Below are 27,960 nucleotides of genomic sequence, written 5' to 3'. Positions count from 1 at the left end.
ACCACGGCTGCAAAGTAGATGGCCATCAGAGGGTGGGAGGCCAGGAAGAAGTCATAGAGCCGAAGAACGTGCCGGAAGTCGGACAGGACGTGGCCGTACCAGGTGATGAGCCAGCTGAGAGCGAAGATGGTGCCAACTTCAGCCCTGGAGCCCCAGACAGACAGACAGACAGACAGACAGACAGACAGACACACACACACACACACACACACACACACACACACACACACCAAAAAACAGACACGCAGAATTAGAAGAATGGTTAGAAAATTTCATTGGAACAACATGCAATACTTAACCCACTTTTCCAAGCGACTTGAGGCAAGAGAGAAGCAAATAAATAAACAAGCGTTGTGCATGATAAATAAATTCTGCACGTCGCCCTGAATGAGTATGATGTCACTGATGATGTAATTATAAAGCGCGCCCGAGAGACCTCTCCTCAAGGCCAAACATTAAGCATGGTTCACTTCAGTGGCCTTTTTTCCCCCCGACCACAGTAACATTGCTCTATTTTAGGAACTGAAAATGGCCTTTTGAGAGATCATTTGTGGAGTCAGCTGAGAAAAAAAGGAGAAAAGGGACTCAAAGGAATCTGCAGGAACTACACCTCAAAGCATCCTCTGGGCGACAGAACTAAGCAGCTCTGACTGCTTATCCCCACAACACAAAGCTGCAACCTGTCCCTTTTAAGACCCTTTCAAAAACAGGGGGGGGGGGGGGGGGGGGGGGAACACACATACACACATCTCACAATCCCATCAGGCGGTTTGTGCGACTAAAAATACCTCCCGCTGAAGATTGTGGCGAAAATTTAGACTGACGCCTGGACGGGGCTCTGGCGTGGCCCCTCGTGCCAGCACGCTTCCACACATGAAATGCTCGAGCGGCTCGGCGTGGAGGAAGAGGACTGCATTAGAACTCACTTCCTCTTCCTGGATTTTCGGGGGAAAGTGGCATCAAAGTAAGAAAGAGCAACAGTACCTGAAGCGAGCAACACCATTAGACCTGTGGGGCCCCGAGTGAGAGCTTAGGCTAGACGGGGGCCCTCCCAAGACGTGCATATCTAATATTTATCAGGAGCCTCTTATTCTTTACATTTTAGATGAGCTACCATTAAAAATAACTCGCTTTTACAGCTGGGACTGAGCCAGTGGCACGCAACAGCCTCTCTCTCTCTTTCTTTCTTTCTTTCTCTCTCTCTCTCTCTCTCTCTCTCTCTCTCTCACTCTCTTTCACTCTCACTCTCTCCAGCTGACTCATAGTACAGGTTTGTGTGCTCAACCAGCACACACACACACACACACACACACACACACACACACACACACACACACACAAACACACAAACACACACACACAAAACAGCAACACTGAAAAAACAGAAAACACAGAATGAATTATAAATGAGGTACCAAATGGTGCATCCACTCCTTTGCGGGCCGTTGTGGGTCCAAACATTTTCACATACCTTGCCGGAAGAGACAAGACTCTTCCTTTTTCATTTCCACTCTTTTCTTTTTACTCTCTAAATCACACACCTGCTTCCCTGTCCATCAAGTGGATGATGAGAAATAAAGAGCTTTTTAACGAAGTTAAAACACACACAGGTATGACAAATGTAATATCCGGCGTCAACATAAAGGTGCCGCGGAGACAGACGACTGGTGACAATCACAGGAGTGTGCGTTCGGGAGTGTCAGAATGTAAGCAGCGGCGCAGGAATATGCAAAACGACATCAGCTTGCCGACAGTCGCTTTGAAACAAGGGCGGCCGTCTCGAGACAGCTCCCCAATTAGATCGCACATGATCATATGCTCCTGTCAATGCTGCGAATGTGTCAGCATCCATTTCTTTCAGATTTGCACTTATAGCTCCTAAAAGAAACAAGAAATCAGAACATCTTATTCTTCCCTCCTCTTACTTAGTCTGTGCTATGTTTGTGTGGCCCACCCAAGTGTTGCCTTGCACCATAAACATAGATACCAACAGTCAACAGTTCTTTCATACGAAGTCTATGATTATTCTGGCATAAAATAACGGTTTCTATATGCAATATGTACCACCAGTGTTTATTCTACTCTGTTTACAGAGTTTGAATGAGAAGGCAATCTCGCCTCCTCTTACTCCACACAGTGGCATTCTGGCTCACACAGTGCTGCGCGCTCTCTGCTGCCCCCCTCAGGTGGTTCTCTTCTCTTCATGCCAAGCAAACACGACACACCAAACAAATCTCAGCAAGTAGCTAAATGAGCCCATCCTGATCACCTTCAATTGTGTGTGTGTGTGTGTGTGTGTGTGTGTCATAATATTGATACGGCAATATATTGTATGACTTCTTTTGCGATACATTATCGATGCGCTCTGCTTCCATCATTATCTTCACCAAAATATTAAATTGTACAATTTGTATTCTAATTACAGTACACGCATCTTCTAACTTAACTTTAACTTTGATTCACTACTTCATTCATGTGTGTATAAACACTGAAATATGCATTTTAATGTGTTTATTTCTTGACAGAGGTATATTTTTTGTTTATTTAAAAAAAATGTTTTTAAGAGGCTCTGAGCTAAAACTTTATGCACTTTACACAATGTTTCCGATGTTGTGATATGATGCTATCGTTATCGTGGGCAAAGGATCAATTCCAACCCCGTGTGTGTGTGTGTGTGTGTGTGTGTGTGTGTGTGTGTGTGATTTAAGGGGCTGTGAGATAGAGAACACCCCCTTTGTGGTGTTATGAGGAGCTGCTGAAGCACGACTAGTTTTGCAGCCTCCAGAGACTGGCTTTATTTCGGCTCGTAATAAACTGCTTTGATGAAACACTATCAATCAGCGAGCGCTTCAGGCTAGGATTGAGGGCGCTGCAGAGCTTGTGATGATACATTTTTTTAACCATAATGCATTGCAAATCAGTTGCACAAAAAAGTACACCCGGAGTCTCTTTCTTTAAAAGGTGCACGTACTGTAGCAGATCAGTAAATCTTTCATTATTGTAGGGCTCTCAAACAGCAGTGGGAAAGTTCCAGATGTCAAAAGGAAAAAAGACTTACTAAAATCAACAAGCAATGGAATTATCTTGTTCTAAAACAGGCAGCAGACATTGGAAGGGCACACTGAGGTGGTCACATTACGTCCAAACTGAATTACGGTAATCCCCAGCAACACCATATTGACATATTGACTCCAAATCAATCCTTAATTCGACCAAATGTAACTCACTGTGTATTTAAGTTAGTTTCAGGAACAGAAGCTGACTTTAATTTATCAAGAAAGGACAAACAACCCTGTGTAGTCAAGGTCAGGGTAACACTTTAGCTTAGAATTTCACCCCATACCACCACTATTGTGCCTTCCTGCAAGGTCACAATACCCCAGACCATCTCCATTAGTAACATAACATAATAGAGAATATAGAAAGGAGGTCTTACTGTAACATAAAGTCATGTAGCTCTCGGTCCACCTGCTCCAGAATTGGCATCAAGTAATTCAGGATGTGTTTCGTACTGTCCATTGTAGGGTCCATAAAATCCCTGTTGATAACACAGGTACAAATAAAAATACAAATCTACCCCTAAAATGACAGCATTAACAACAGTACTACTTCTTGCTGACAACCCTTGATCAACTAGAATTTTGAATTCAGAACAATTCTGCCAGAATAAAAATCATACTCTGCTCCCAAAGCACATAACATATTAATCATGAAATGACAACAGAGCTGTTCATTTACTCTATTAACAGGTGTTTGCTAGATAAATATCTATCAGCCCACCTGAGGTGGTGATTTGAGAGAGTCTCCACCAGGGCTATGGCCATTCTCTCCCCCACCACCAGCAGGAAGGTGACCACTATGTCGTGGTAGCCCTGGTAATAGTGCAGCTGAGGGTTCTTCCTCAGAACATCCAGGATGATGTCAATCAGCTGTTCCTGCAACACCTCTCTCTCAGCAACCCGCATTCCTGGAGAACCAAAACAAAAAGCTTTTGGTATTGTAAGTTTAGTAGACAGCAATGTACAGCTTGAACACCCATAAAGTTAAGTCAGGATCCAGTATTATGAATTTGTCAGAGTGGTAGAGACTACATCACCATGACTTGGTTGATGACTGCAGCTATAATCAATAGCAGGCTTACCTCTAGGAAAACGACGCATTGATCTCCTGACATCCAGAAGGACCTGGTTGTAGTCCTTGTGGTTCTCCCTGACATCTCTCCCTGAATCAATCAGAGCAAACAAAAGACACAGAGAATGAGGCTCAGAGTTCTAGACTGATCAATCAAATGGATAGGATTGCCAGCTGTCATTTTAAAGGTACATTTTTAATAGACTTCTTGCACTGATGTCAAATAAGGAATATCTGCAATCTTGCCGTTCAAAATTTACCAGGTTTTGTTGGGAGGTTGTACACATTAACATTGAGTAGTTTGGGCCAGACTTTTCTCCTGATATCATCTGTCAGTAGACCACCCTCACTCACAGCCGCCTTTCGCAGGGTTTCAATGTCCACTGGGTCACTGTTGAGAGCTTGGTGTATGTCAAGGAGCTTCTTTTTTTTCCATGACACATGTTCTATGTGGAGGAAAAGAGAAATGTCTGAGAGTTTCCACCATGCATCTATGGAATATTATGCAACAAACTGCAGCAATGAAATGCATTCTAGTAATAGGCCTACTGTAGTTCTAGTCTAATGTACATGACTTAAAATACTTCTGTGCTAAATCCCCCGCAAAACTGGTTTGAACTAACAACAGCAGCATTGATTCGGCAATTCATAATACTATCACACCTTAGCCAGACTTTGAGTGTCCTCATCATACATTAGGCTTACTAAGCACAGTAGAATCTCCAGGTATGTGGTGTCATTTCATGTTGATAACTTTTCGCTATAGCGGTGTATGCCTACGACTGATCATTTACACGCGTCGATTTGGCACGAGCTCCTACTCCAATTTCACAGTTAGGTTTTAACCGGTCGAATCAATTTGGACACGAGCCGAGAACACTTCCTGATACATTGGCAACGGCAACTAGTGAAATAGCCTTGATCATTCAATTGTTTATTTCATTTTTAAATGTCAGAATCTCTTAGTATAGGAAAGAGATTGCACTGTTCTTAAATTGCGATTAGAAAAGAAATGTTTGCCTGCAACCTGCACCAGTCCTAGCCCCTGTCCACGTAGCTAGCTAGACAGGCCTTTTCAAAAAGGATAGCCACCTACTCTCTTAACTACTTTCAAAATTGACTGGTTTGCACGTATTTCCATTCTCACAACTGACCACCTTTAGAGATAACTTAGTTATCAGCTAACATGTAGAAAAATGATAATCTCACCACATACTGTAATTGTGCTTTTACTTACCTCCATGTCCCTTCTCGTTTCGATTAGTAGTGCTACTAGTCGGTCTGTTGTTCCCATTACAGTTTACTTGCTGGTGCTTTTTTCCCTTTTTCATTTCCCTGTGTTTGTTTATGACATTAGCGTTTAAAACCAGTTCATTCCAATTCGTTTTCTTTGAATTAAAATGTCATGTCAATAAAGCTTAAATGTATCGCCATAACAACATCGCTGAGCCGGTTGGTTATTCCCATCAAACATATGTCACTGTCACGCAACCAACACCTGATTCAAGAGGGGTTAACCAAACATGCTTGCCGCAAGGGCGGTCCTCTGTCAGCTGATTGGTCAATTTTGCTGTCTACAGCTTCAGTAGGCCTAACCCTTTCTTTTACTGTCTATGGCCTAACCTTGGTAAGCATAGATTGGTGGGGTACATTTTGAAGGCACAAATTAACATCACAGGCCTACAATATGGGCCACAAATAGTTCAGAATTCAGTACTCATAGCCATTCAGTAGCTCATAGTAATTTATCAAATTTGTCAACAAAAATTATGTAAGCCAACAATTATCTATTTTTTTACACAAAGTTTCTAGACCAGATCTACATTCTTAAAGTGATATTAGCCTTCATGTCCTTCATGTGGTTAATAAACGTTGGATTTTAAGTTTAAAAAAAAAAGTTTTGATAGTGGAAACTAATATCTGAAACATAAACCTTATCCATTCCATTTTCATTAATGTTTGAACTTTTTTGTCTAGTTGAATAGGCCTAATAAACCTGAAATACCATAGCCTACCTAGGCCTATAGCCTATAGCCCAAATCTACCAAGCCATCTCATAGCCTACTGACAACCAGATTTATCTGAAAGGTATAACCCTGCAGGGTCAAGGAACCAAATGTACTTGCAAACCTGCAGCCATTGTGAAATTCAATATGGTATTCACCGGATCAGAAAATACAAAATATCTCTGTTGTTAGTCAAGACTAATATGGCATTTAAACAACATGCCAAAAAGATGCACATCTCTATAGGATTTCCTCAGACTGCATCACTCTGTGACCACAGACATGCCTGAAATGGCAAACAGCCTCAACTGTTGAGATATTTACACTGTGTCCTAACTACATGCAATGTGAGCAGACGTTAGAGACACCATCAGTTTGGTTACTTTGTTTTCAATTGGAATGTCTTAACTGGAAGTCACGCGACATAGTGCTGTTCAGTGCTATGCGGCACATTTTGAGCAGAACCTTTTTCGGATGTCTGTCGGATGCCTTTGTCGGATGTCTCTTGGTCACTCTTGTTGTTCTGCTATTTTGGACAAGAAATATGACGCAATATACAGGCAAATTTAACAGATTCAGTGTGGACAGAGAGCATTCAATAAATACAGTTGGACACTCACATGAGGACAAACTAACAGTGTGCAAATGTCCAACAGTTGATGTCAAGTAGGCTACACATTTCTGTGTAACAGAAGAAAAAGTACCGTCCATACAAAGAATCTTGCTGCTTTGATAGGTCAAAATGCCTGAAATGTTTATATTAAATGACACTGATGAGCTTAATGCCTTTCTGCTATCTGCTGGTCAGTGGTCTTCGTCTAAGAGCCTGAGTGACACACTAGGACAGTCTACAGATTCTACTTCTCTCATTAAGACCCTGTTTTCTTTCCACAGTTGTTGGACTGTCTGCATCCCTGTGGAAGTAACTGGGATCCACAAAGCAGCCTCTAATTCAAATCTAGGGCCTTTTAGAAAATCAATTAGCATGCCATACTAACTTGTAATGGTTCAGTCATGATTGCAATACCATAACATTGCTTCCTAGATCATGTGTTTTTCAGGCTGCAAAACTGAAGTAATTTAAAAGGCTGAAAATAATATGAAGACATAGGATTTGAACAGAAATATTTTACAGGCCTTGGTTTTGGGACCATTGACAAGGTTTAAACTAAATCTGAGATGCAGCAACAACCTTATCTGAACTGACATAAAAATGACCCTTGTGCCTTACAGACACAGACAGTATTATATTTTTTATTTGCAATGCTGGCAATAATGCATCTGTACTGATGCAACTGTATTGCTTTTTGTAATGGAGTGCTGTCACTATGATTGAGCATGTGCTCTGACTGCCATACCAACAAGCCGAACAACGTGGTCAAGCTCCAGAGATGACTGTCAAGGGTCAAGGGGAAGGGTGACTACTCTCTTCCTTTGCTGGTGTGGTATGGCTTGCAGTGAGGTCAATGAAGGCCTAACCTGTGAGCTGTATGAAGGACCCTTGAAGGTGACCCCTGTGTGTAAGGGACTCCAGAGAAGGGTGAAGTACTAGTAAGTCCGGCTGGAGGATGTGTGAGGAATGCTTGTGTGCATGGGTCAACTTCCCAAAAGGGAGGCCATGGTTGAGCTTTCAAATCAATTCTGTGACTTACTGGAAGCCAGTACAGGGACTTAAGAATTGGAGTAATGTGGTCAGTTCTTTTACTTTTTGTGAGAATCCTAGCTGCTGCATTTTGTATCACCTGAAGCTGTTTGATAATCTATTTAGGAAGGCCTGTGAAGAGTCCATTGCAGTAATCAATCCTGCTGGAGATAAATGAATGAGTTTTTCTAAATCATGTTTTGACATCAGCCTTCTACGTTTGGCAATATTTGTGAGGTGGTAAAAAGCTGATTTAGTTATCGCTTTCATGTGGCTTTTTTGAAATTTAGATCACTGTCAAATTATTACACCAAGATTTTTAACAGTATCCTTTGCTTTCAACCCTTTTGTGTCAAGGAGTGGCAACCCTAAGTCTTTCCTCCTTTTACCAAATAATTACTTCAGTTTTTTCTTTGTTCACCTGAAGAAAATTTTGAGACATCCAGGTGTTGATTTGTTATACACTGACACATAGATTCAAAGGGACCATAGTCATTTGGCGACAGAGCTGCATAGCTATGATATGAAATCAAATTATTTTGGATGATTTGTCCAAGTGGGAGCATATAGAGATTGAATAATAGTGGCCCCAAGATCGACCCCTGGGGAACACCACAGGTCAAGGACGTTTCCGATAGTACAGTTTCCGATGGCAACAAAGAAGCTCCTTTCTTGTAGATATGATTTTAGCCAACCCAGTGTTAGTCTGTGTAGTAAAATATTCAACAGTGTCAATTTGCTGCACTACGGTCCAGTAGCACTAGGACTGATGTTTTACCTGAATCTGTGTTGAGGCGTACAGTATGTAATTGAAAACTTTAATGAGAGCTGTTTCAGTGCTGTGATTTGCCCGAAAACCAGACGGAAAGTAATCAAAATACCCATTTTCACCTTTCAGACTGTCTTGCTTTCTTGCATATTTCAGAGTTATATGTGCGGAGGAGTTTAACTGCTGGATTTTGCTTCCATGGTGTCCTTAACTTTCTTCAATTGTAATGGAGTAATGTTATCCATAATGTTTGCCATTATGTGATCAAATAAGTTTTCTACCAAATCTGACAGTTGACTTGACGTCTGTGAAAGTGCTTGCTCAAAGAGAGCACTTGTCTGATCATTTATGATTCTCCTTAGCTCTGTTCTGAGTGTGTGGGGACATAGACACATCAAAGAACACACAAAAATGATCGGATAACATCAGGTCTTTTACAGCTGTAGAGACATTGAGACCCTTTGTAATAACAAGGTAACAGATAACATTTTCACTTTCAAAATCAAGGATATTAGCATTTTAAATGTAAGTTCACTATTTCACATTCCTGAATTTGCATAAAGACATAAAAGCATAAAACATAAAAGCATAAAACATAAAAGCATAATAGAAAAGCATGTTTGGCGAGGTCTCTGGCCATGGTCCTGAAGGGCTTAGCGGAATCGTGCCGGAGTTGACTGCGCAGGCCGGAGTCGGGCAGGATTCCGCCATACACCCCCTTATCCTTTAACTATAGAAGACGGGAGGCGTAAGGGGAGGTGGTGGGTTGCGAGCGGAGTAACACCGATGCTGCAACTTCGACAGGTAGACTGCAAATAGATAACCTAACTGATTGAAGAAGGAGGCGTGGCAAATTTTGTCACGCTCCTCCCGAACTTCCGTTTGTAAAACACCATTTAGGCTACTGGCACTGGAGTTGCAGGCAATCTTGTTGTGTAGAAAAAGTTTATTATTATATTATGACATTTTATCATCACATTGAAATGTTCACACATTTTTGTTAGGGATTAAAGTAGCCTAATAAATGGAACACATATGTTGATCTGCAGAGGGATGGTGTTCTTGAGATAGGTGAACATAATAAGTGTTTCCTCCTCCGTGAAGAAAATGTGCACAGTATGATTACTGTGGATATTCATGCCACAGTATACAGAAATGTTGGTAAGCTATACCACTACAACCCTAGTGGCATCTGGGAAACAAACAAATATCTAGGCTTAGCCCTAAGGCCTACTTACACATAGGCTACACATACATATACTATAAGCTACACAGGGATGGGTAGGCTAGTATTTATGACACATGTATTTAAAATATATCAAATACAAAATAGTATTTTGTAATTTGTATTTTATTGGGTTGAAGAAAATTGCTCCGTATTTTGTATCAAAATACTTTACAGGTGTGTATTTTTTGGTAAAACCAAAACTTTTGGTGATGTGATGATATTATAAAAGTGCCAAACAATGAATGTAGCCTCTGACTTGTGCTGACTTAGTAATTTGCCCAGACTTGTTGTGATCAGAATTCAGGAAGAAGATCCAGTGGAAGATAAGTAATGTGTAGGTAACTCACACACACAATACACTCCCTGTCAGATCAACCTCAAGTTTCTTGAGAAAGTCATCAGTTTCTTGAGAATCATCCAGAAAACATGGAAGTTGTTATGTGGTTGCCCTGCAGCATTTCTCAAAGTGTTGCCCCATGCAACATTTCTCAAAAAGTTGCCCCATGTATCACCTAAAGTAACACAGTGAAAAATTCATATGTATGCCCCTGATGTCAATATATCACCATTCAGGGCTGACATACAGTTAGTTAAAAAACAACTTAATGGCTCACAATACTTCCTGATCAACACCGTTACACAGTGCAATGTCAAGCAATCTGGGCATACATTGACAATGTCAGAGACTTGACTCACTTTGTACCACTTGACAAGTTCAATTGTTACTTTTTCAGTGCATATCTGATACAGTATTTAGTCTGTATGAGATGTATGAGATGTAACAGGCAAGTCAGCATAGTTGATCTGTTGACTGCAGGTTTATGGCATGTCTCATAGAAAAGCTTGCAGAGGAAAGCTGTTGCTCTCAAACACTGTCCACTTACTTAACAGAGTCAGTGTAGGCTACTGATGAAGAAATAGATTAAATAGACAGATATAAGGTTTGTAAAATGATTTCATGCTCCCTTTAAATAGTTTTTTTTAATATATTTTCAAAATACAAATATACAGTATTTTATTTTGATACATGGTGTAGTTAGCCTACTGTATTTAGCTAGTTCATTTTGATATGCTTAAATTAGGGTATTTGATATTTTATTTCAAAATACATGTTGATATATTTTTGCCTATCCCTGCACACATATATTGTAGGCTACTAGTGCACGCTAAACCAGTGAAAAGTTATTAGACCTTCTCAGAGACAATTTTTCACACACACATTTTCAGTCTTCCATCTTACTACTTGGGAATACAAATTAAAGTAACATTACATTACATTATTTATTTTAAATGATAGCATTTATTTTTTATAATAATTTCTAGCACCAATCAAACGTCGACTACACTAGTAGGTTGTACACCACGAACATGCCCCTTATTTGACGATTTGCGCGACGCCAACGCGTGTAGAACACACCCACTACACCTCTGATCTCAATCAGCCCCGTAATCAGGCTTACGTTGAACTTGAGAGAAACTTTTTCCCTGCGATGTGTCGTCGTAATGCAGCTTAAACAGAAACATGGGAGACAAATACGTGAGGGGTCCGTTAACACGCAAGAGGAGAACGACCATTTCTGAAACCGCGTCTCCGGTGCTGAATTCTAAACAAGCCAACGGGAGCAAGCCGGGTAATGCTGGCGAAGAGTCCAGTGTCAACAATGGAAGCAGTCCACGTAAGGTGCGGGATACATCATCGACACCACGCAGAGACAAGAGCTACAACGATGCCATTAGAGAAAGGCTCAGGTAATAGTCTCTGCATTCCTTTAAATCAACATGGCAATGTCTTCCATCACCTCCTGTGGATTCCGTGCGCAAGACCACCAATGTGTTAGCATGCTAGTGTCTGCCTGATGTAAATGTGGAAGGAAGACACCAAGACCTGCAAATTTCGCTATTGACTGGTCTGTAATATTGTAGCCTTGTGCACCTAGTGTCACTGTAACATATTGAGCATCACGTGTCTCCGTCCTTCATAATTCAGTTCAGGCCATTTGAAGGCCGCCAAATTAGATTCCATATGATGTAGGGTCAACATTTTGATCTAAAGGGGGTTTGGTTATGCAATAACATTTGGCTACATTACGAATGACAGCTAATGCTCTGTATTCATTACCTATTATATGACATTTCGTGGTTTCAGTGCAGCGTAATGAAGTTGTCCCAGTATTCTGTTATCTTGTGACGTAGCCTACATATGTGGTTCCTTTTGATTACGTGCTCTGTAAGAGCTACACAGGATATGTGTCACTGAAGACAATTTATCTTGTGCCAATCAGTCTTCAACAAGATCAAGCAATGGAATGTTTCATGAAAAAATACTTCATGGACAGAAAAAAAAAGTTCTGATCGTCAGGCACGTTTTCTACATGTATATTCCCAAAGTGGCTCGTAATCTCAGACTCTATCTTCTGAACTGTAGTCCATTTGCATATCAGTCTTGTATTTTTCAGGACTTCAGAGCAGTCCAACATATTCCAAACATTTGTCTTAGACTCTTAGGCCTACTGAGTAATTGGCTGGATAGCAGTTCTCTCCACAATGGAAATCAATTGGGAACATAATATTCGTAGAGAAGAGTGATTGGCATGGAACTGTCCCAATAACTGTCATAATTAGGACTCCTCTTTTGAGTTCATGAAGGGGGATATTACTATGACATTTGGCTTGTTGGTAAAGTGTGAAGCAACTCCGTCTTCTCTCAGTTAGGCAATTCGGGCAATTGTGTCCCTTGCCTTAGTTTTCACAACTGTGGAGTCGTGTTGAGTTATGAGTATCTGTGGATAAAGGTCAAGGTAATACTTGAGCTTAGATTATAGGTTCCGAAAATGAAAACAAGAGCTCTCATCTAAACCCTTAATGCCCTTTTTGAGTTTACAGCCTTTCCTTAATTCCCTACCATTGGACATATTTGTGTAATTAAATAAATATTCTGTTTTGTTATTCCTGTTTGTTTATTTGTAGATGTCACACCCATCAGGAGTCCTTGCTCAGCTCTGACAGTGGCTACAGCAATTACAGGGGAATCCTTAACTGGTGTGTGGTTATGCTAGTAAGTACCTACGTGTACAATGTGTGCACATTACAAGTGAAACTTGAATCTGTTGCTTCATTCTGACCTTCAGCGACATCTTTTTACCACGGCCCCCTGCTGAACTGCTTGATTTGTCCATTTATTAGAAGTGGCTGTTTCTAGTGCAGCATGAGCTTTATTTCTGTAGAACAATCAGAAAACATTTTTAGAATCTTCTGAATTCTTTAAAAAAAAGTTTTTAAACTCTTTTCTGGAAGATTCTGTTCTGTTCTGTTCTTTTCATCTTGGACCCAATGTCACAGGAAAATCCTAGATTGGCTCATATATGTTGCTTGTGGGCACAGGGTTGTATGTCTCCAGAGGCCATGTGGCAAGGCTGTGTGTGTGCAAATCTCTTGCTGTGATGTTTTTGTGTTTATCAGTTGGCTCAAGTACAGGTACAGACAAGGGTCTGGCATTGAGACCTCAATCAGGACAAAGGGTACCAGGATGCAGCCTACATTAAGGCAAATTTCTTTTTTGTGACTTTATTTTCCCTATAATTAGATAGCAATTAAAGGTTGGTAGGTTAAAATATTTATGCTTCACATGTAAGGTATAATGTTCATGGAGGGTAACTCGGCTTTCTCTACTCTCTTTTGCCATCTGAACACAAGTCTTGTGCACTGGCAGAACAGTTCTTGCCATCATTACACAAGAATGGCAGGCCAGTGTGTCACCTGTTCTACTGGTGTGCCATTAATTGCTTTAAAGTATTTTAAATGTCACAGGGCTATTTATAGTCAAATAAATGTCTACCTACCCATGAAGGATCTGGTTAATGGCTTTCAAATTTGCCCAGTGTGCCTGGGTCCAAGATGTAACATAAATGTTAAACTATGAGTGCTTTGGATTAGTCCTTTGTGCAGTCAGCACTAATGTCAACCAACAACAGCAATGATAATTTAATAATTACCATTGCATCATCATACCATTGCATGTCTTCAAAGATAGAAATACAAAGGAATACAGCATATTTTCAGAGCAGAATATCAACTTGAACATAAGTTGGTAAAATGAAGAGACAGCCCACTGAAGCAGGAAAAAGACAACCGACAACAACAACCTCGCAGAGAAAAGACTGAATCTGAACTTGTGGCCTACCCTCTCACCTATCTGAAAGCCTGACTTAACACCATGACCCCAGGGAGCAGCCATAAATCAGCTCGCTCTCTCTCTCTCTCTCCAGTGTCCAATTCCCAAAGTGGCTTTGTGGAGAGAGAGAGAGAGAGAGAGAGAGAGGAAGACTTTGGACCACAGACGGAGATTCTTGGCTGTGTGACCGGCCGCTTGCTCTGTTCAGTTGAGCAGGACAGCCAAGTTTCTTTATCTCTCTCTCTCTCTCTCTCTCTCTCTCTCTCTCCTTCTCTCTTTCTGTCTCTCTTTCTCTTTTTCATTTTCCATGTCTATCTATCTTGCCCTCTATCCCCATTCATCTCTTTTTCTATTATTGCCCAATCACTCCCCATTTTCCGATCTCACATTATCTGCCTCTATCCCACTTTGTATCTCTCTCTGTCCCTCTAATTCTTCTCACTGCTCAGTCTCAATCCCTCCTCAGTCTACCTCTCTCGGCCTGTTTGAGGTCCCCTGTGAAATAGTATTACCAGATGAAATCGTTATTATACCTAAAAACCATGTCCGGCTCAAAGAATAAGCTATGTTATGAACAGAGCTATGTTAATTGAACAAGAGTGTTATTGCACTCTGCCACACCCACACACACACCCACACACACACCCACACGCATATGCACACAAACACACACAAACTACACACAGACCAGCTCTCTTATCAGCTCTCAAACTTTCTGTCTGCTCTTTGGGTGGAACTCACCCTGCAGACAAGCTTGGCCAGGTGCTCTGGCAGTGCCAGTGGTGAAGCGGGCGAATGTCCAGTGACCTGGCCACAGTGGGCAAGCCTCCAGGCACGTTGACTGCCACTCACTCCCACTAGTATGTGAAAGACTACAGCCACTTCTGCCACTGTGAAGAGGGACATCAAGAGTTTAACCCTCCACCCCTTCTGCCATTGGTGTATCCAGTGGGTATTTTTGGGCTGTTTTGCACAGTAATGCTCAATCAAGAAGTTTGAAATGGATTACTTTGATGACTGCTGGGAATGTGACATGCCCTCTAAAAATAAACATCAATTTTCCCCTCACATTGGAGAGAATCTGGAGCACTGGTCTGTCGTCTTCAAAGCCACCGAGAGCAAATTGTAATTTCAAAAGCCAGTATTAATCCTGGCTTTGAAACAAGATCACATTGACATTCTCACTGGACCCTTTTTTCCTTTCCTCTACCCCCCCCCCCCCCACAGCCCCTCCAAACACCTCCTTTTTTCTCTTTCTCTCTCTCTCCTTGCATTCCCCTCAGAACATCCTCAAAATTCTTTGTGTCCAGTAATGAATAATTATGAAACCCATGCGGAAAATGGCTGCCGAGAGAAGATCTTAGGCCAGGAGTGCAGACCTCGCCGCCTCCAAGGGCCGCCTTCTGTGGCTTCGCGCCTCCTGGAGGGAGGGCAGCGGAAAGAGACGTTGAGAAAGAGAGAGCAAAAGAGAGAGAGGAAGAAGGGAGGAAGAAAAAATAGAACCATACCAGGGTCTCAGACTGAGCCAATTAAACATAAAGGCACTCAGTTCTTCAAGAGAAAAAAAATCCTAAAGCTCAGGAAAATGTCTTCAGATCCTGTGCTGCTATTCACTTTTTTTAAACTTACTCTGGATTTGACAACACTTCTTCAGGACCCGTTTTAACGGGAGACCTACTTGCAGGCACATTGGAATGGTTTTGACTTCTCACTTATTATAATTATTGAACCTCTGATAAACTGGTCTTCATGCGCCATCTCATCAACTACCTGCAAGTAGTCCCTGAGTAGTACTCTTGTGTGGATTCATGTAGGCAACCATTCATAATAACCTCTTCAAAATGGAGCTTATAGTGGCCTTGAATGATTAATTATATGGCTTGTGGCAAATAATATGTTGAGGGAATATGGGATATGTGACGACCTGAATTAATGAAGAGAGCTGAGATGCAGATCCAGTTCTATAAAAGTTACATCAATAAATGAAGATTCATCGCAGTCACACAGCACAGTTGCAACAACACATCAAGGCATTTTATTTTTCTTTAGGGGACCTGTCCAGGAGACAGAGACAAACAGAACAAAACCAAGAATAGGCTATGTGACTACATGTCAGTATTGTTTCATGAAATCTTCTCAATCTACTAACAGAGCAGTGAAGACAGTGCAGTGTTTGACATTCCATGCAACAGACTAAATAACCTTACTGAGTATGTCTGTCGTATGGCAGAGATTTGGCAGGGTGAGCTGCTTTTGTTGACGGAGCTGTATGCTTTATCTGTCTCTGATAATGATAAAGAGACATGGAATGCGCTTCAGTTGGGGGACTTTGATCTGATTTTGTTCCCCTCCTGACTGCTGGGAGGCTGGCAGAGATATCACCGTAGATGTGTGTGCAGGAGAGGTTGTTGTCATTAGGCAAGCAAACCATCCCTCTTCTATTGCAGGCTCCCACTAATAACAACATGCTGTCTCACACAGGTTTTGAGCAATGCACGCCTTTTCCTGGAAAACCTGATCAAGTAAGTCATATGCACAACACCAGCTCAATTGTGAAACATGCACAACTGCAAAAGTTCTGATTATTTGTTCTTTTCAAGTGTCTTTTTATGTGTTTTGGCCAAAGTGACCTACATTTTGGCAAGTCTTCTGAAGGTCATATTTCTCCCAAAAAAGTACAGGATAGTCAAAGTGGGATGGTGTTCTTGCCGCGTGCGTGCGTGGTAGCTCACTTCCTACTTCACCCTGCTCAAGGCCTACATACAGCTGGCAGGCATGGAGGTCACTCTTAGCCCAAGACGACTATGGGGCTATCATTGCAATAGATGTTTAATGTTATGCATGCCATTGCATGTTTTTGTGACACCATTGCTTTCTTACAGGTATGGGATACTTGTGGACCCTATCCAGGTGGTTTCTCTGTTCCTTAAGGACCCCTATAGCTGGCCTGCAGCGTGCCTTATCATTGGTACGTTTTTGTTCAACTTTCAGTGACCGAGTGTTTTGTTTTTTTTCTGCCTAAGCTTGAGCTGTTTGATAACATAATTGAATCATAGCCATTCGTTGTTATTTGGCTTAATCTATTTTGGGGCTCGGGCCCTCTCGACAACAAGTGCAGAGTCTTACCAAGCTGAAGCCACCAATTTTCCACATTTTTTGCTTGCCATCCACTCTTGAGCAATACGGAACTAATATTATGCAGCAGTTTTCTTTTTTTTTTTGCATTGATCCCCCACGTCTAATTTGTTTATTTATTTACTCTTTCAGCCTCCAACGTGTCCATAATGGCAGCTTTGTACACAGAGCGGAGGCTCGCTGTGGTGAGTGTCACAGCGCAGCGCGTGCGACTAATGCGCAGGATGCACTGTGAAATCTTTCTAATCTCTCCTCGCACCCATCAGCGAGAACCCCCTCCACACACACACACACACACACACACCCTCCACAGTCACAAACTTCACTAAAACAGGGAAAGATCTATCGCTTGCTCACAATGAGTCTTGTTCCCAAGCAGAATGACTGCTGGTGTTTTCTTCTTGTGATGTAATGTAGAGTGAGGTTCTCCACTGTGCTGTCCCATGGCTCTATTCTGCTCCTTTTCCCACAGGGCACCATCTCAGAGGGCACCGGAACATTCCTCTACACCATCAATCTCTCTGCCATTTTGATCTTCCCCCCGGCTACTGTGTTGTACCTTACCTCCATGACCCCAGGTACACAGAAAGACACACACACACACACACACACACACAAACCGTGCACGCTTGACATTCTCACTGCCTTCTCTCCCCCCCAGTGCTTTCTTATCCACCTGTTTGACACTCCAGATCACATTTGTCCCTCCACCTTTACAACCAGCCGATGAATTTTAACCCTCTCCACCCCACGGTGGGCATTTCTTGTGTTGCAGTGGGAGGGGTCTTCTCCCTGGCCGTCTACACCATCCTCTTCCTGAAGCTCTACTCCTACAAGGACGTGAACAAGTGGAGTCGCGAGATTAGACACGCCAAGGCCCGCACCCTCTCCCGCTCACACTCCTGTGAGTCCTGCCTCTGCTCTGGAGCTTATCACAATAACCGCTATGCCCAGTCAGTCACAGAGAGATTTAGCGTTTGTTTGACACACCCTGTTTTAAAGCGCAGAATCGTGCTAATGACCGCTAGTACCCCCCAGACTGAAGATTTGTTATTTTGTTTGTTGTTGTTTACAATATCTAGGGCAAGATGTGAATTTAAGAAGGCTCCAGGCAAGGGGGTCAGGGTTTATCGTGTGTTCCATTTGTACAGGCTGACGGCTTGTGACAACCCGTAACTTGAAATGACGTAACTTCCTTGTCGTAAGAACTCGCCATGAACTGGGGATCCTTTGATTTGTACGAGATTTTTTCTTATCAGTTGAGTTTAGGCAGGCGTGTTTTTTAAGTTTTTTAATTTTGCGAAACTTCCGCTTTTCGTCAATTTACTACAGTATATTCGTAAGACGAGCACCATGGACAAATGGATCACACGATTAGAGGATTAGTTTCAGCCTGTTGGACACCGCCATCTTTAAAAATGACATTTGACATGCCTTTACCTCCGCCCACAAACTTTACAGACAAGACAATCAGGTGCCACATTACTGGTTGACACAAAAATATGTCTGTGTGGATTGGTGGATGAACTGGCAATTTCTCCATAGAAAGATCAGCCAATCTACATGGGATACATAATTTGTGACCATCCATATTGTGGCACCTAATTGGCTTGTTTGTTAATGTGTGGCCGCAAGTGAGCACGTTGGACGGCATTTTTAGGCAGCGGCCAACTGAGTATATTTTTGGCTGAATTAGCTAGCCTAGCATTGGCCATTGAAGTGAATGGTGGTGATGCCTCCATGCTCCAGCCAACTCCCAAAATAAGTTTCAAATCTCTAGGAACTGTGTTGTGTAACAGACTTATGAAGGATGTCAGAACATTGCACTCATGTAAATATTGTCAAGACATTGCCAGCCCCAGTGCCCCCCCCTCGAAAGTCTTGAAACAACACGTCCCAACAGGGGCGCCGCTAAGAGGGGGGGGTGGGGGGGGGGGGGGGGGGGGGTAGGATGATTCTAAGGGCCCAGCTAGGGATGTAACGGTATGAAAATTTAACCTCACGGTTATAGTGACCAAATTTATCACGGTTTTCGGAATTATCGCAGTGTTTTTAAAAGTGTGTTCAATATGTTCAGAAAGCAATAATAAGCCTACACAAGCTGAAATAGTTTCAAAAAGTGTGACAGCATTTACTATATTACAAAATATAGGCAAAACCTTATCAAAAGTGCAACATTTAACCAGGGACGTTGGAACTCATTTTCACCTGGGGGTGCTCATAGAGGGGGTGCTGAGGGAGGGTAAAACATTTGTTACTGAGGAGATGTGATTTCTTTATTCTGGTGCATTTTAAGGTGGCCCATTTGCTACTGGAGAATGGCATATTTTCATTCACATTCATAGGCCTACATCCTGACTGCACAAACAAACCTGGCTGAGCTGAGCATTCTTAATTCATAGCATAACGTTACCGTGGCATTGTGTGTTGCCCCCCACTTTTCCCTTGCTCATGTTTAATTGGCTTTGTGCCACAGTTAAATCCATCAAGTAGAACAGAATCAGTAGGGTACCAGTTTTGTTTCATTGTACCAGGCCTACCAAAAGCAGGCTTGGATGAAGCTGGGAAGGATTAAACACACGGTTTCCATACCGTGGTAATCAACAGTGATAATCATGATATTTGAAATGAAAACGGTAATTGTTATCGCCAATATTTTTAACGCGGTTTACCATTAATAATTGTTACATCCCTAGGCCCAGCACTGACAGGGGGCCCCCAGAGAGCATATAGAATATATATAGTGTTTATTGGGGGGGGGGGGCTGTATGTATGTGTGGTGATGCTGAGGACCCGTACTAACATAACATTTCTAATAAAAAATAAATATCAAAATACATTTTCAAACATTTTTGAAGCTGTACTGAAGAACTGCTTTGTCTTATAAAGTTGTGTGCACACTGGCGAAACACGCACGTCAGAACATCTGCCTTCCAAGTAAAAGGGACTTTTGTGACACTGCAGCAGTTGATGCTGTCAGTGAAGAGATGTGTTTGCTCATTTCCACCCTGAGAGTCATGAGTGGTGCAGAACTGATGAGTTGTTATTGCCTCACATCCTCACCCCACCCCACGCATCCTGTGCTGTCTGTTTGAAATGCAGCTGATCTAGTGGGTATGACGGGGGGGGGCTGATGAAGGTTTAATTAGTTTCAGTGTGCGCCTCTGCCTGCTTAACTCCTGTGACCCGCGTGTCTTTGGCTCTGCCGCTGTTTACCGGGAGGAGATTTTAGCGTTTAGTCAAATATTGAGTCTTTTATTCCCGAGCAAACAGTGTGCACAGATGCATTTCCGCACACACTAACACTCGCACATACTCACACACACACATACACACACACACACGTGCACACATACATGAAGACCCACAGGCATGCATATCAACACAGACCCTCATGTGTGTGTGCATAGATCACATACAAACACAGCACACATATTATCATTCACACCCACTCTTCCTCTCAGCTTAAGTTTGTCAGTTCTGTTATCTATTCCTGTGTGGTATGCCACTATTGAGGCTGTGCTGTGCTGCCACCTGCTGGTAGCAAAAATGGTTCAGGCTGCTCAGTCCAAACTTTACTTCAGCTGAATAGGAGGCATGTCAAGACAAAGAGCCTTGACAGCTTACTGATAAGGACAGTGTTGCGTGATTTCCATCACCCTGCTACTGATTATGGCGTTGAAAGAAACATTGCATTGCATTGCACATGCATTCAGTAGGTGCATCTGGGATGGTCTTTTTTCCATTTTCACAATAGCTTGTGATTTCTTAGATTCTTTGAACTTAAACAGTGTAACAGAGGTCTTCAGTAACATCAAGGTCATACATGTATAGTTTTTATTTAAAAAGAAAAATAGCTCAGATACTAAACAGTGTGGCTTTTATGTACTGAAAGAGGCCTTAGGTAAATCCTCTTACTATGTGTAAGCCATATAAATTCTATAACTTATAAAGTATATTAAGTTGAAATCATAAAGGCACCTTAAACATCAGTTGCAGTGCTCTTGATTCACTCTGCTTTTCTGTCTCTGTGTTTATCTGGGTATAGTTTAGTCTCATCTGTTGTAAAGCTTCAATTTTCATCCGAGGATTGCTGAGTCTTTCTTTTGATTTTCCCTTCGCCAGGTCCATCTGTGCACAAAGCCAATGGGGTGGCGGCCCACGCTCAGGTGACCTACCCAGGCAATCTCACACACAGAGGTGAGTGTGTTTGTGTGGAGCTTAGGGAGTCAGCCGTGCTCAGTCTCTCTCTCTCTCTCTCTCTCTCTCTCTCTCTCTCTCTCTCTCTCTCTCTCTCTCTCTCTCTCTCTCTCTCTCTCTCTCTCTCTCTCTCTCTCTCTCTCTCTCTCTCACTCTAACTCACTCACTTACTCACACACACTCACACTCACACAGACACACAGACACACACCTCGAAGAGTAAGCACAGAAAAGCACAGGCCATCTTTCCAGTCATGACTCAATGAAAAAACTATAACTTCTCATATGGAAAATTAAATCGAGTGATTTATGCAAAAACGTGTTTTGATGTAGAGGGATGCCTCGGCACGCTGTCAGCCCGTTTCTTTATGGGCGTGCCAAGCGTTCGGTCACAGTTGCCATCGGGGCATGAAGGGGCACTTTGACTGTGCCAAGGCCTGTGCCTGTTTGGGGGTTTTATATGCTTCAGGCTCTTTAGTGCAGTGGACTGAACAGACCAAGACATGTGAGGAGTCAGTGTGGAGCTCTCAATGAAGAATGCTGTAGGTTTAGGAGTGTATGAGGAGACTGAGCTTCGTACAAGGATACAAGGAAGTTTATTGTCACATGCATATAGTTACTGGAAGTAAGAAATGCAGTGAAATTATGTCTGGTGTCAGCCTTTTTGTGCATTTATGGGGGGGGGGGGGGGGTAAAAAGTGCAGTAGAAGAGGGGTTTAGTAGATTAAGTGGCAAGGGCTGCATAAGAAAGGTGGGGGGGGGGGGGGCACCAACAAGGAGCACCCAAGAGCAACAGGGGCAAGGAAAAACTTCCTTACCAAGGAAGAAACCTTGGGCAGATCCACGGCTCAAGGGGCTAACCCAACTGCCAGGGGTCTTGGGGGGATGACAAGGGAGATGGGATAGTGTGCTGTGTATGTGGGGAGAGGGCAGTGTGCAATATGTGTGTTGGAGAAGCTTCCTCATGAGACAATGTGCTGTGTATTGGGGGGGGTGAAGTGAAGGGACTTACTATTGCAAGCAGAGTACTGTATGTATGATGTATGTGAGTGATGACAGTGAAGATGTGTGTGTGGGCGGGAGGGGAGTGGAGCAGTGACTGTGTGTGTGTGCAGTGTGTGTGTGTGTGTGTGTGTGGGGGGGGGGGGTGGTTAGTGTGCTGTAAGTATGTTGGGGATGTGTGTTGGAGAAGCTTCCTGATGAAATAATGTGCTGTGTATGTAGGGGAGAGGGGGGGGGGTCAGTGTACTGCAAGTATGGTGAAGGGACTTACTATTGCAAGCAGAGTACTGTATGTATGATGTATGTGAGTGATGACCGTGAAGATGTGTGTGTGGGCGGGAGGGGAGTGGAGCAGTGACTGTGTGTGTGTGTGTGCAGTGTGTGTGTGGGTAGGTGGGGGTAGTGTGCTGTAAGTATGTAGATGATGTGTGTTGGAGAAGATCCTGAAGACAATGTGCTGTGTATGTAGGGAGGGGGGAGCAGTGTGCAGCAAGTATGTAGAGGAGGCTTACTGTAGCAAGCAGTGTGCTGTATGTATGTGTGGTGATGATGATTACTATAGTGCATGTTTTGTATTTGACAATGATACGGCATAAGATAATCTTAAAGGTATAATTACTGGTTCATGGTATAATCGGTATAATAATAATAGTAATGGTAAAAAATGGGAATGGGATTTTAAGCAATATCTGAGGTACAATGTGGATATGTTATAAAAGGCTTCTGAAATCTGCATGGTTGAATGTTGAGTTCTGGCTGGTCATTTTTCATCCCCTTTAGATCTGTATTACTTCGTTTTCGCCCCGACACTGTGCTACGAGCTCAACTTCCCTCGGTCTCCAAGGATACGTGTCCGGTTCCTGCTGAGGAGGCTGTTTGAGATGGTGAGCCAGAACTTTTGGCAATGAGTCCCACACAACACAGATTCACTTGCCCTCAATCTTTTTACAAAAGGATGCTTTTTTATTGTGGTGAAAACTTGAGAATATTAAAGTTTGTTTCCTTTCACAGCTTTTCTTTATACAGTTGTTGGTGGGGCTGATACAACAGGTATGACATCTGAAGAATCAATCTGATTTGCCAGCTGGTCTTTTTAAAAGAAAAAAAAAAAAGAAAAAATATAATTTACCTTAATGGCTATTGCCGACTGGAGTTTTGCCAGCTTCATCATACATAAATTGCTCAGCACTGCATTGCAATAAGTAAAACTGATCATGGTTTCAATTTATATTGACTTCTCTTTTCCTTTGCAGTGGATGGTCCCTACCATTCAGAACTCCATGAAGCCATTTCAGGTATGAATTAGTTACTTGTAAATTAAACATGTACCTTGTTGAGGGTTGCTTAAAGTAGATTATTTGTTAAATATATTTGAACAAATGTACTCATAAATACCATTAAGTGGATGTAAGGTGTATATATTTACTTTTAATTGATGTTCATCAGTTTTTTTGATTGCAGAAGCTAATCTGAAGGTAGAAGTTTCAACTTTCAACTCTTTTCTTTTCCCCCTGCAGGACATGGACCTCTCCAGGATACTGGAGCGACTGCTGAAACTAGCCGTGAGTGTTGGGTAGACAAATGTGATGGAGATGTTTGTGATGGAGCATCGTGAAGAAAACCTGTGATTTGTGTGGGTGTGATATCCTTCACTCCTCTCCTCTCCTCTCCTCACTCCACCTTGCGTTCTTGTCCTCCCATCCTCCTTCCTCTCCTCTTCTCTCCTTTCCTCCATCTACCCCAGGTCCCCAATCATTTCATCTGGCTCATCTTTTTCTATTGGTTTTTCCACTCCTCCATGAACTTTGTAGCTGAGCTGCTGCAGTTTGGTGACCGGGAGTTTTACCGGGACTGGTGGTGAGTACTTCTCATTAGATTGTCAGTCTGTCTGTCGGTATGTCCTTTGGCTTCATTAAAGCAGCAGTATGTTAGCATTTGACCTTGAAATATCAGCCTAAAACTCAATAGGATGGTACATAAGCATGTGTAGGTGTGAGAGAGACACTTGGTGTCACAGCACAGTGGTTATGCTGTTTCCTGTTGTTGGTTGTGCTGTGGATATCTTCCGATGGGTGTAACGAAGGATGAAGGATTCTTCATCTTCATGTAATGACATTGTGATGTTTACTCTCTGTGTGTGTGTGTGTGTGTGTGTGTGTGTGTGTGTGTGTTGTGTAGAGTGTAGTGCAGTGCTGATCAAACGCAAAGCATCAAGTCTTTGTTGTCAGCTTTCTTGTGATTCGGTGGCCCAGCCTTGTACCGTGGATGATTGATGGCTCAGTGGTGCGAGCCGTTCCAAGATGTCTGTTCAAAAGTTAGTTTTCGCATTTCCGGAAAAGAACGCACTGTCATCACTCTTGACATCACAAACGTTCTGCTCGGCCTCTTTCAGATAGATGGAAAGAGACATTTCCTAGATTGGCTCAGGGGTGGGGAGTGGTATGGAGGAAGGAAACTTGTTTTTTTTCCCCTATGAAGCTCGTCCGACGTTGTGTCTTTATTCTCCAGAAGGGCTCTCTTTGGGGGATTAACTGTGTGCTAAATTCAGCTCTTGTCTGGTCTGGGGTTTTTCACAGAGAACGTCCAGAGGAAGTCATTTAGCAGCCGCTGGCTTAAGCGCAGCTGGCGTCGGCCTGCACAGGGACTGATAAGAGCCGTATGGAATAAAAATGGCCGTCATCGTGAGGGAAATGTGGAATGGGATGCATAGGAAAAGTTTTACTCTTATTTTTTTTTTTTTTCTGCTGGCTACTTTTGAATGTTTGTGTGTATGTGTGTGATTTTGTATTTGTGTTTGTGTATGCACATTCATTTGTATTTGTATCTGTGTGTGTCTGTGCGTGCGCGCGTGCGTGTGTGTGTGCGTGTACATACACACTGTAAATGTATTCACTTGTATTCATGTTTTTTTCTTCCAGGAACTCCGAATCTGTCACATACTTCTGGTCTAATTGGAACATTCCAGTACACAAGTGGTGTCTCCGGTGAGTACAGCTTCTGGACTGGCACATTATGCCTACGGAGTGAAAAATAATTAGTCTTTAATGACAGATGCTGTTGGCAGCTTAAACACTTGCACAGATACCCTTTACACAGCAGAAGACCAAATGCACCAACAGATATCATCAATTAGTATCATGCATAGAACCGAACCAAGGCCTCTGTTTGCAAAGCAAGAGCTACTGTATTAACAGGCCCTTGGGTCTCCTCCCTAGGCTGTTAAAAGGCCACGCAGTGGACGTTGTGTCCTCTCACCCTTCCCGTCAGATGAATTACTCTTGTGGGCGTTTGTTGTTTCCTCCACAGCCACTTTTACAAGCCCATGCTGAGTAGAGGTGTGAACAAGTTGCTCGCCCAGACCGCCGTGTTCCTGGTGTCCGCCTTCTTTCACGAGGTTTGTGGGGGCTCCAGTAAAGCTGTCACACTCGGCCACACACACACATAGGCATACACAAGCACTTACAGATGCACATGCAAAACAGGCACAATCATGCATAGGCGTGAAACCAGCATGTATCCATGCATTATATTTAGATACAGAAACATAGACCTATCTAAAATTACATCAATTCTTTTACACACAGAGAAACACACAGTATTCCTGCTTATGTCTTGGGCTAATGTGATGGAGTTGCCAGCACTGACTGAGTCTCTCTCTCTTTCTCTCTCTCTCTTTCTCTCTCTCTCCTGCAGTATTTGGTCAGCGTGCCTCTGAAGATGTTCCGTCTGTGGGCGTTCATGGGCATGATGAGTCAGGTCAGACTCCTGCCATCGTGACTCCTTTCTCTCTAGACACTTTAGAGTACCACCCTCATTCATTTTTAAGATGACGTGGGAGTAGCAAAACCAAAGCCACTGCTATTTGATTAATTAGTTTTATATTTAACATTGCTTTCCTTTCCAGTTTATTTAATAACTAATTTGACTGCCCCCACCTTCCTCTGTTGTTTTTTCTCCAGATTCCATTGGCTTGGTTTGTGGGACGGTTCCTGAGGGGTAACTACGGCAACGCGGCTGTCTGGATCTCCCTCATCATTGGCCAGCCTGTTGCTGTGCTCATGTACGTCCATGACTACTATGTGCTCCACTACCAAGGGACACCCGTTGGAATGGCCGGACTCAATTCATAATGCAATATAGATGTGCCCTTCCGTATAGGAAAATACTGAATGTATATGAACAGTATATTTTTTTCAAAGGGAAATCCTGAGGACACAGAGGACACTGAGCCTCCGCCCGAGATGGTTTGTAATAAATTTATCTTGTATTCCAGTTGAAGAATTTACCCATCCGAGACCAATTCTCTGGCAATGCACTTACATTTTGCAGGGAGGAGCTAGTTGTGCTGTTATCATGTGCAATTGTCCTGACACCACCACTGCCCAACCAAAGCACGAGAACATTTTTTTATGCCTTTTTATGTTTCTTACTTGAAACTCCAGCACTATGATCAATGCAAACGTGTTCTCATATACATGCAGAGTATATCTGCCTACTACTGGTATTTGTGTGACTGGTCGCTGTTGCCTATTGCAATGCTTTATGTGCTGAAAACTTATTTTTCTTCTTATATTGTTTCTTTAGCTGCACTGTATATCAGTGGCTTACGTTTTGTGCGAGTATTTAATCATATGTATTTATTTTTCTATAATTAGTGTGATCAATGTCATTTAAAGTATTTGATTTCTGAAATGATTGTGTTCGCTCTTTGCACTTTATCAACATGCATGTGTATAGTTTGCAAAGCTGTGGAGGTGCTCCTTTTGAAAGGAACATGGCACAACAAGTATTTTGATTTTAATTGTGAATTATTTTATTTGCACAATGCATAGAAAGCAGTGTTGTTTTGCAATTATAATCATCATGATTATCATTATCAACATATTTGTTGATTTACTCCTGCTTGTTGACCTTTTGTGTTGTGAGGTCAAATTGAAAATTTTCAGTGTTCTTGGCAGAGGCGTTTCCTTTGAGTCAAATTTTGCTTTGGTTGTCTGCATCTTTTGGATGAGTTGCATTTCAAACAAACCTGTTGCCAATTCTTTCTTGTGTCTAATTATCTATGCTATCAGTCTGTAAATAATTCATTCTGGGTTTTCTTTTCCCAAAGTGCAAAACTACATCATTATTTTCATTTCAAACAAAAAAATATTAGGCTTATTGAAATAGCTTCCTTGTTTTCAATGCAAAGGGTGAATTTCCTCATAATGAACCACGCCCTGTGATTTTGGCTTAACTTCATTTAGATGCAGTTCATCTGATATTTCTGAGCATGACTTTAAGTTTACGTTTTATAACTTGCCGTAGACCTGATGTCAGTCAAATACAAAGAGGTGTGTGTATAAGTAACCCATAACCCCTTCGAACAGCAGAACACACACCGCACCGCCATGCCGAAGAACAGTAAGCAAGTGTAGATCTTGTGATTCTGGGGTGTAGATTTTGTCCTCTTCTGTTTTACCTGTTCTGGAGAGGGTTTTGTAAGTACAGTGCAATGCAATGCAATGCAGTGCAGTTCAGGTGCATTTCTGCACACTGAGACCTTTGGCAGCTGCGTCACCAGTGAAATAAAATCCTGCCCATGGAACCGCCTCAGCTTACTCTTTTTGTGTGTGTGTGTGTCTCTCTCTCTCTCTCTCTCTCTCTCTCGCGCTCTCTCTCTCTCTCTCTCTCGTC

At 42.4% G+C, this 27,960-nt stretch overlaps 2 protein-coding genes across 3 annotated transcripts in view; one reads left to right on the top strand and one right to left on the bottom strand.

Annotated features, from left to right (window-relative positions):
- LOC143140949 (TBC1 domain family member 20) overlaps positions 1-5,608 on the bottom strand; it is a 19,565-nt gene extending 13,957 nt beyond the window's left edge. The window contains exons 1-6 of one of the 2 annotated variants that reach the window (XM_076302115.1): positions 5,369-5,608; positions 4,392-4,577; positions 4,142-4,222; positions 3,781-3,988; positions 3,437-3,538; positions 3-144 (exon numbers count right to left, since the gene is read on the bottom strand). In XM_076302115.1, the coding sequence (XP_076158230.1) occupies positions 3-144; positions 3,437-3,538; positions 3,781-3,988; positions 4,142-4,222; positions 4,392-4,577; positions 5,369-5,462 (813 nt within the window). In that variant the 5' untranslated portion in view covers positions 5,463-5,608. The remainder of the gene's footprint in view (positions 1-2; positions 145-3,436; positions 3,539-3,780; positions 3,989-4,141; positions 4,223-4,391; positions 4,578-5,368) is intronic. The other variant, XM_076302116.1, reaches the window with a different exon arrangement.
- Positions 5,609-11,175: 5,567 nt separating this feature from the next.
- Positions 11,176-27,871, top strand: dgat1a (diacylglycerol O-acyltransferase 1a). The gene is made up of 17 exons (XM_076302114.1): positions 11,176-11,525; positions 12,744-12,831; positions 16,429-16,469; positions 16,830-16,915; positions 17,215-17,267; positions 17,555-17,660; positions 17,858-17,986; positions 21,208-21,282; positions 23,065-23,168; positions 23,296-23,334; positions 23,538-23,579; positions 23,802-23,846; positions 24,029-24,141; positions 25,203-25,268; positions 25,591-25,678; positions 25,978-26,040; positions 26,244-27,871. The coding sequence occupies exons 1-17, from the start codon at positions 11,299-11,301 to the stop codon at positions 26,412-26,414; spliced, it is 1,536 nt and encodes a 511-aa protein (XP_076158229.1). The 5' UTR covers positions 11,176-11,298; the 3' UTR covers positions 26,415-27,871.
- The last annotated feature ends 89 nt before the right edge of the window (positions 27,872-27,960 follow it).

Source organism: Alosa pseudoharengus, unplaced genomic scaffold (genome assembly GCF_046254945.1).
Source record: "Alosa pseudoharengus isolate Yale_2024_CS ecotype anadromous, Long Island Sound unplaced genomic scaffold, YU_APseudo_1.1 YU_APseudo_1.1_scf_23, whole genome shotgun sequence".
NCBI classification, from domain to species: Eukaryota; Metazoa; Chordata; class Actinopteri; order Clupeiformes; family Clupeidae; genus Alosa; species Alosa pseudoharengus.
Note: the sequence above shows the minus strand (reverse complement) of the source record. Positions and strands in the feature narration are given on the sequence as shown.

What these genes read in the sequence shown, in the direction of transcription:
- dgat1a (XM_076302114.1), top strand. Translation starts at nt 11,299, where the DNA reads ATGGGAGACAAATACGTGAGGGGTCCGTTAACACGCAAGAGGAGAACG. An exon ending in TGAGGAGGCTGTTTGAGATG is followed by an intron (nt 23,169 to 23,295) that starts GTGAGCCAGAAC and finishes TTCCTTTCACAG; the next exon opens with CTTTTCTTTATACAGTTGTT. An exon ending in TCATGGGCATGATGAGTCAG is followed by an intron (nt 26,041 to 26,243) that starts GTCAGACTCCTG and finishes TTTTTTCTCCAG; the next exon opens with ATTCCATTGGCTTGGTTTGT.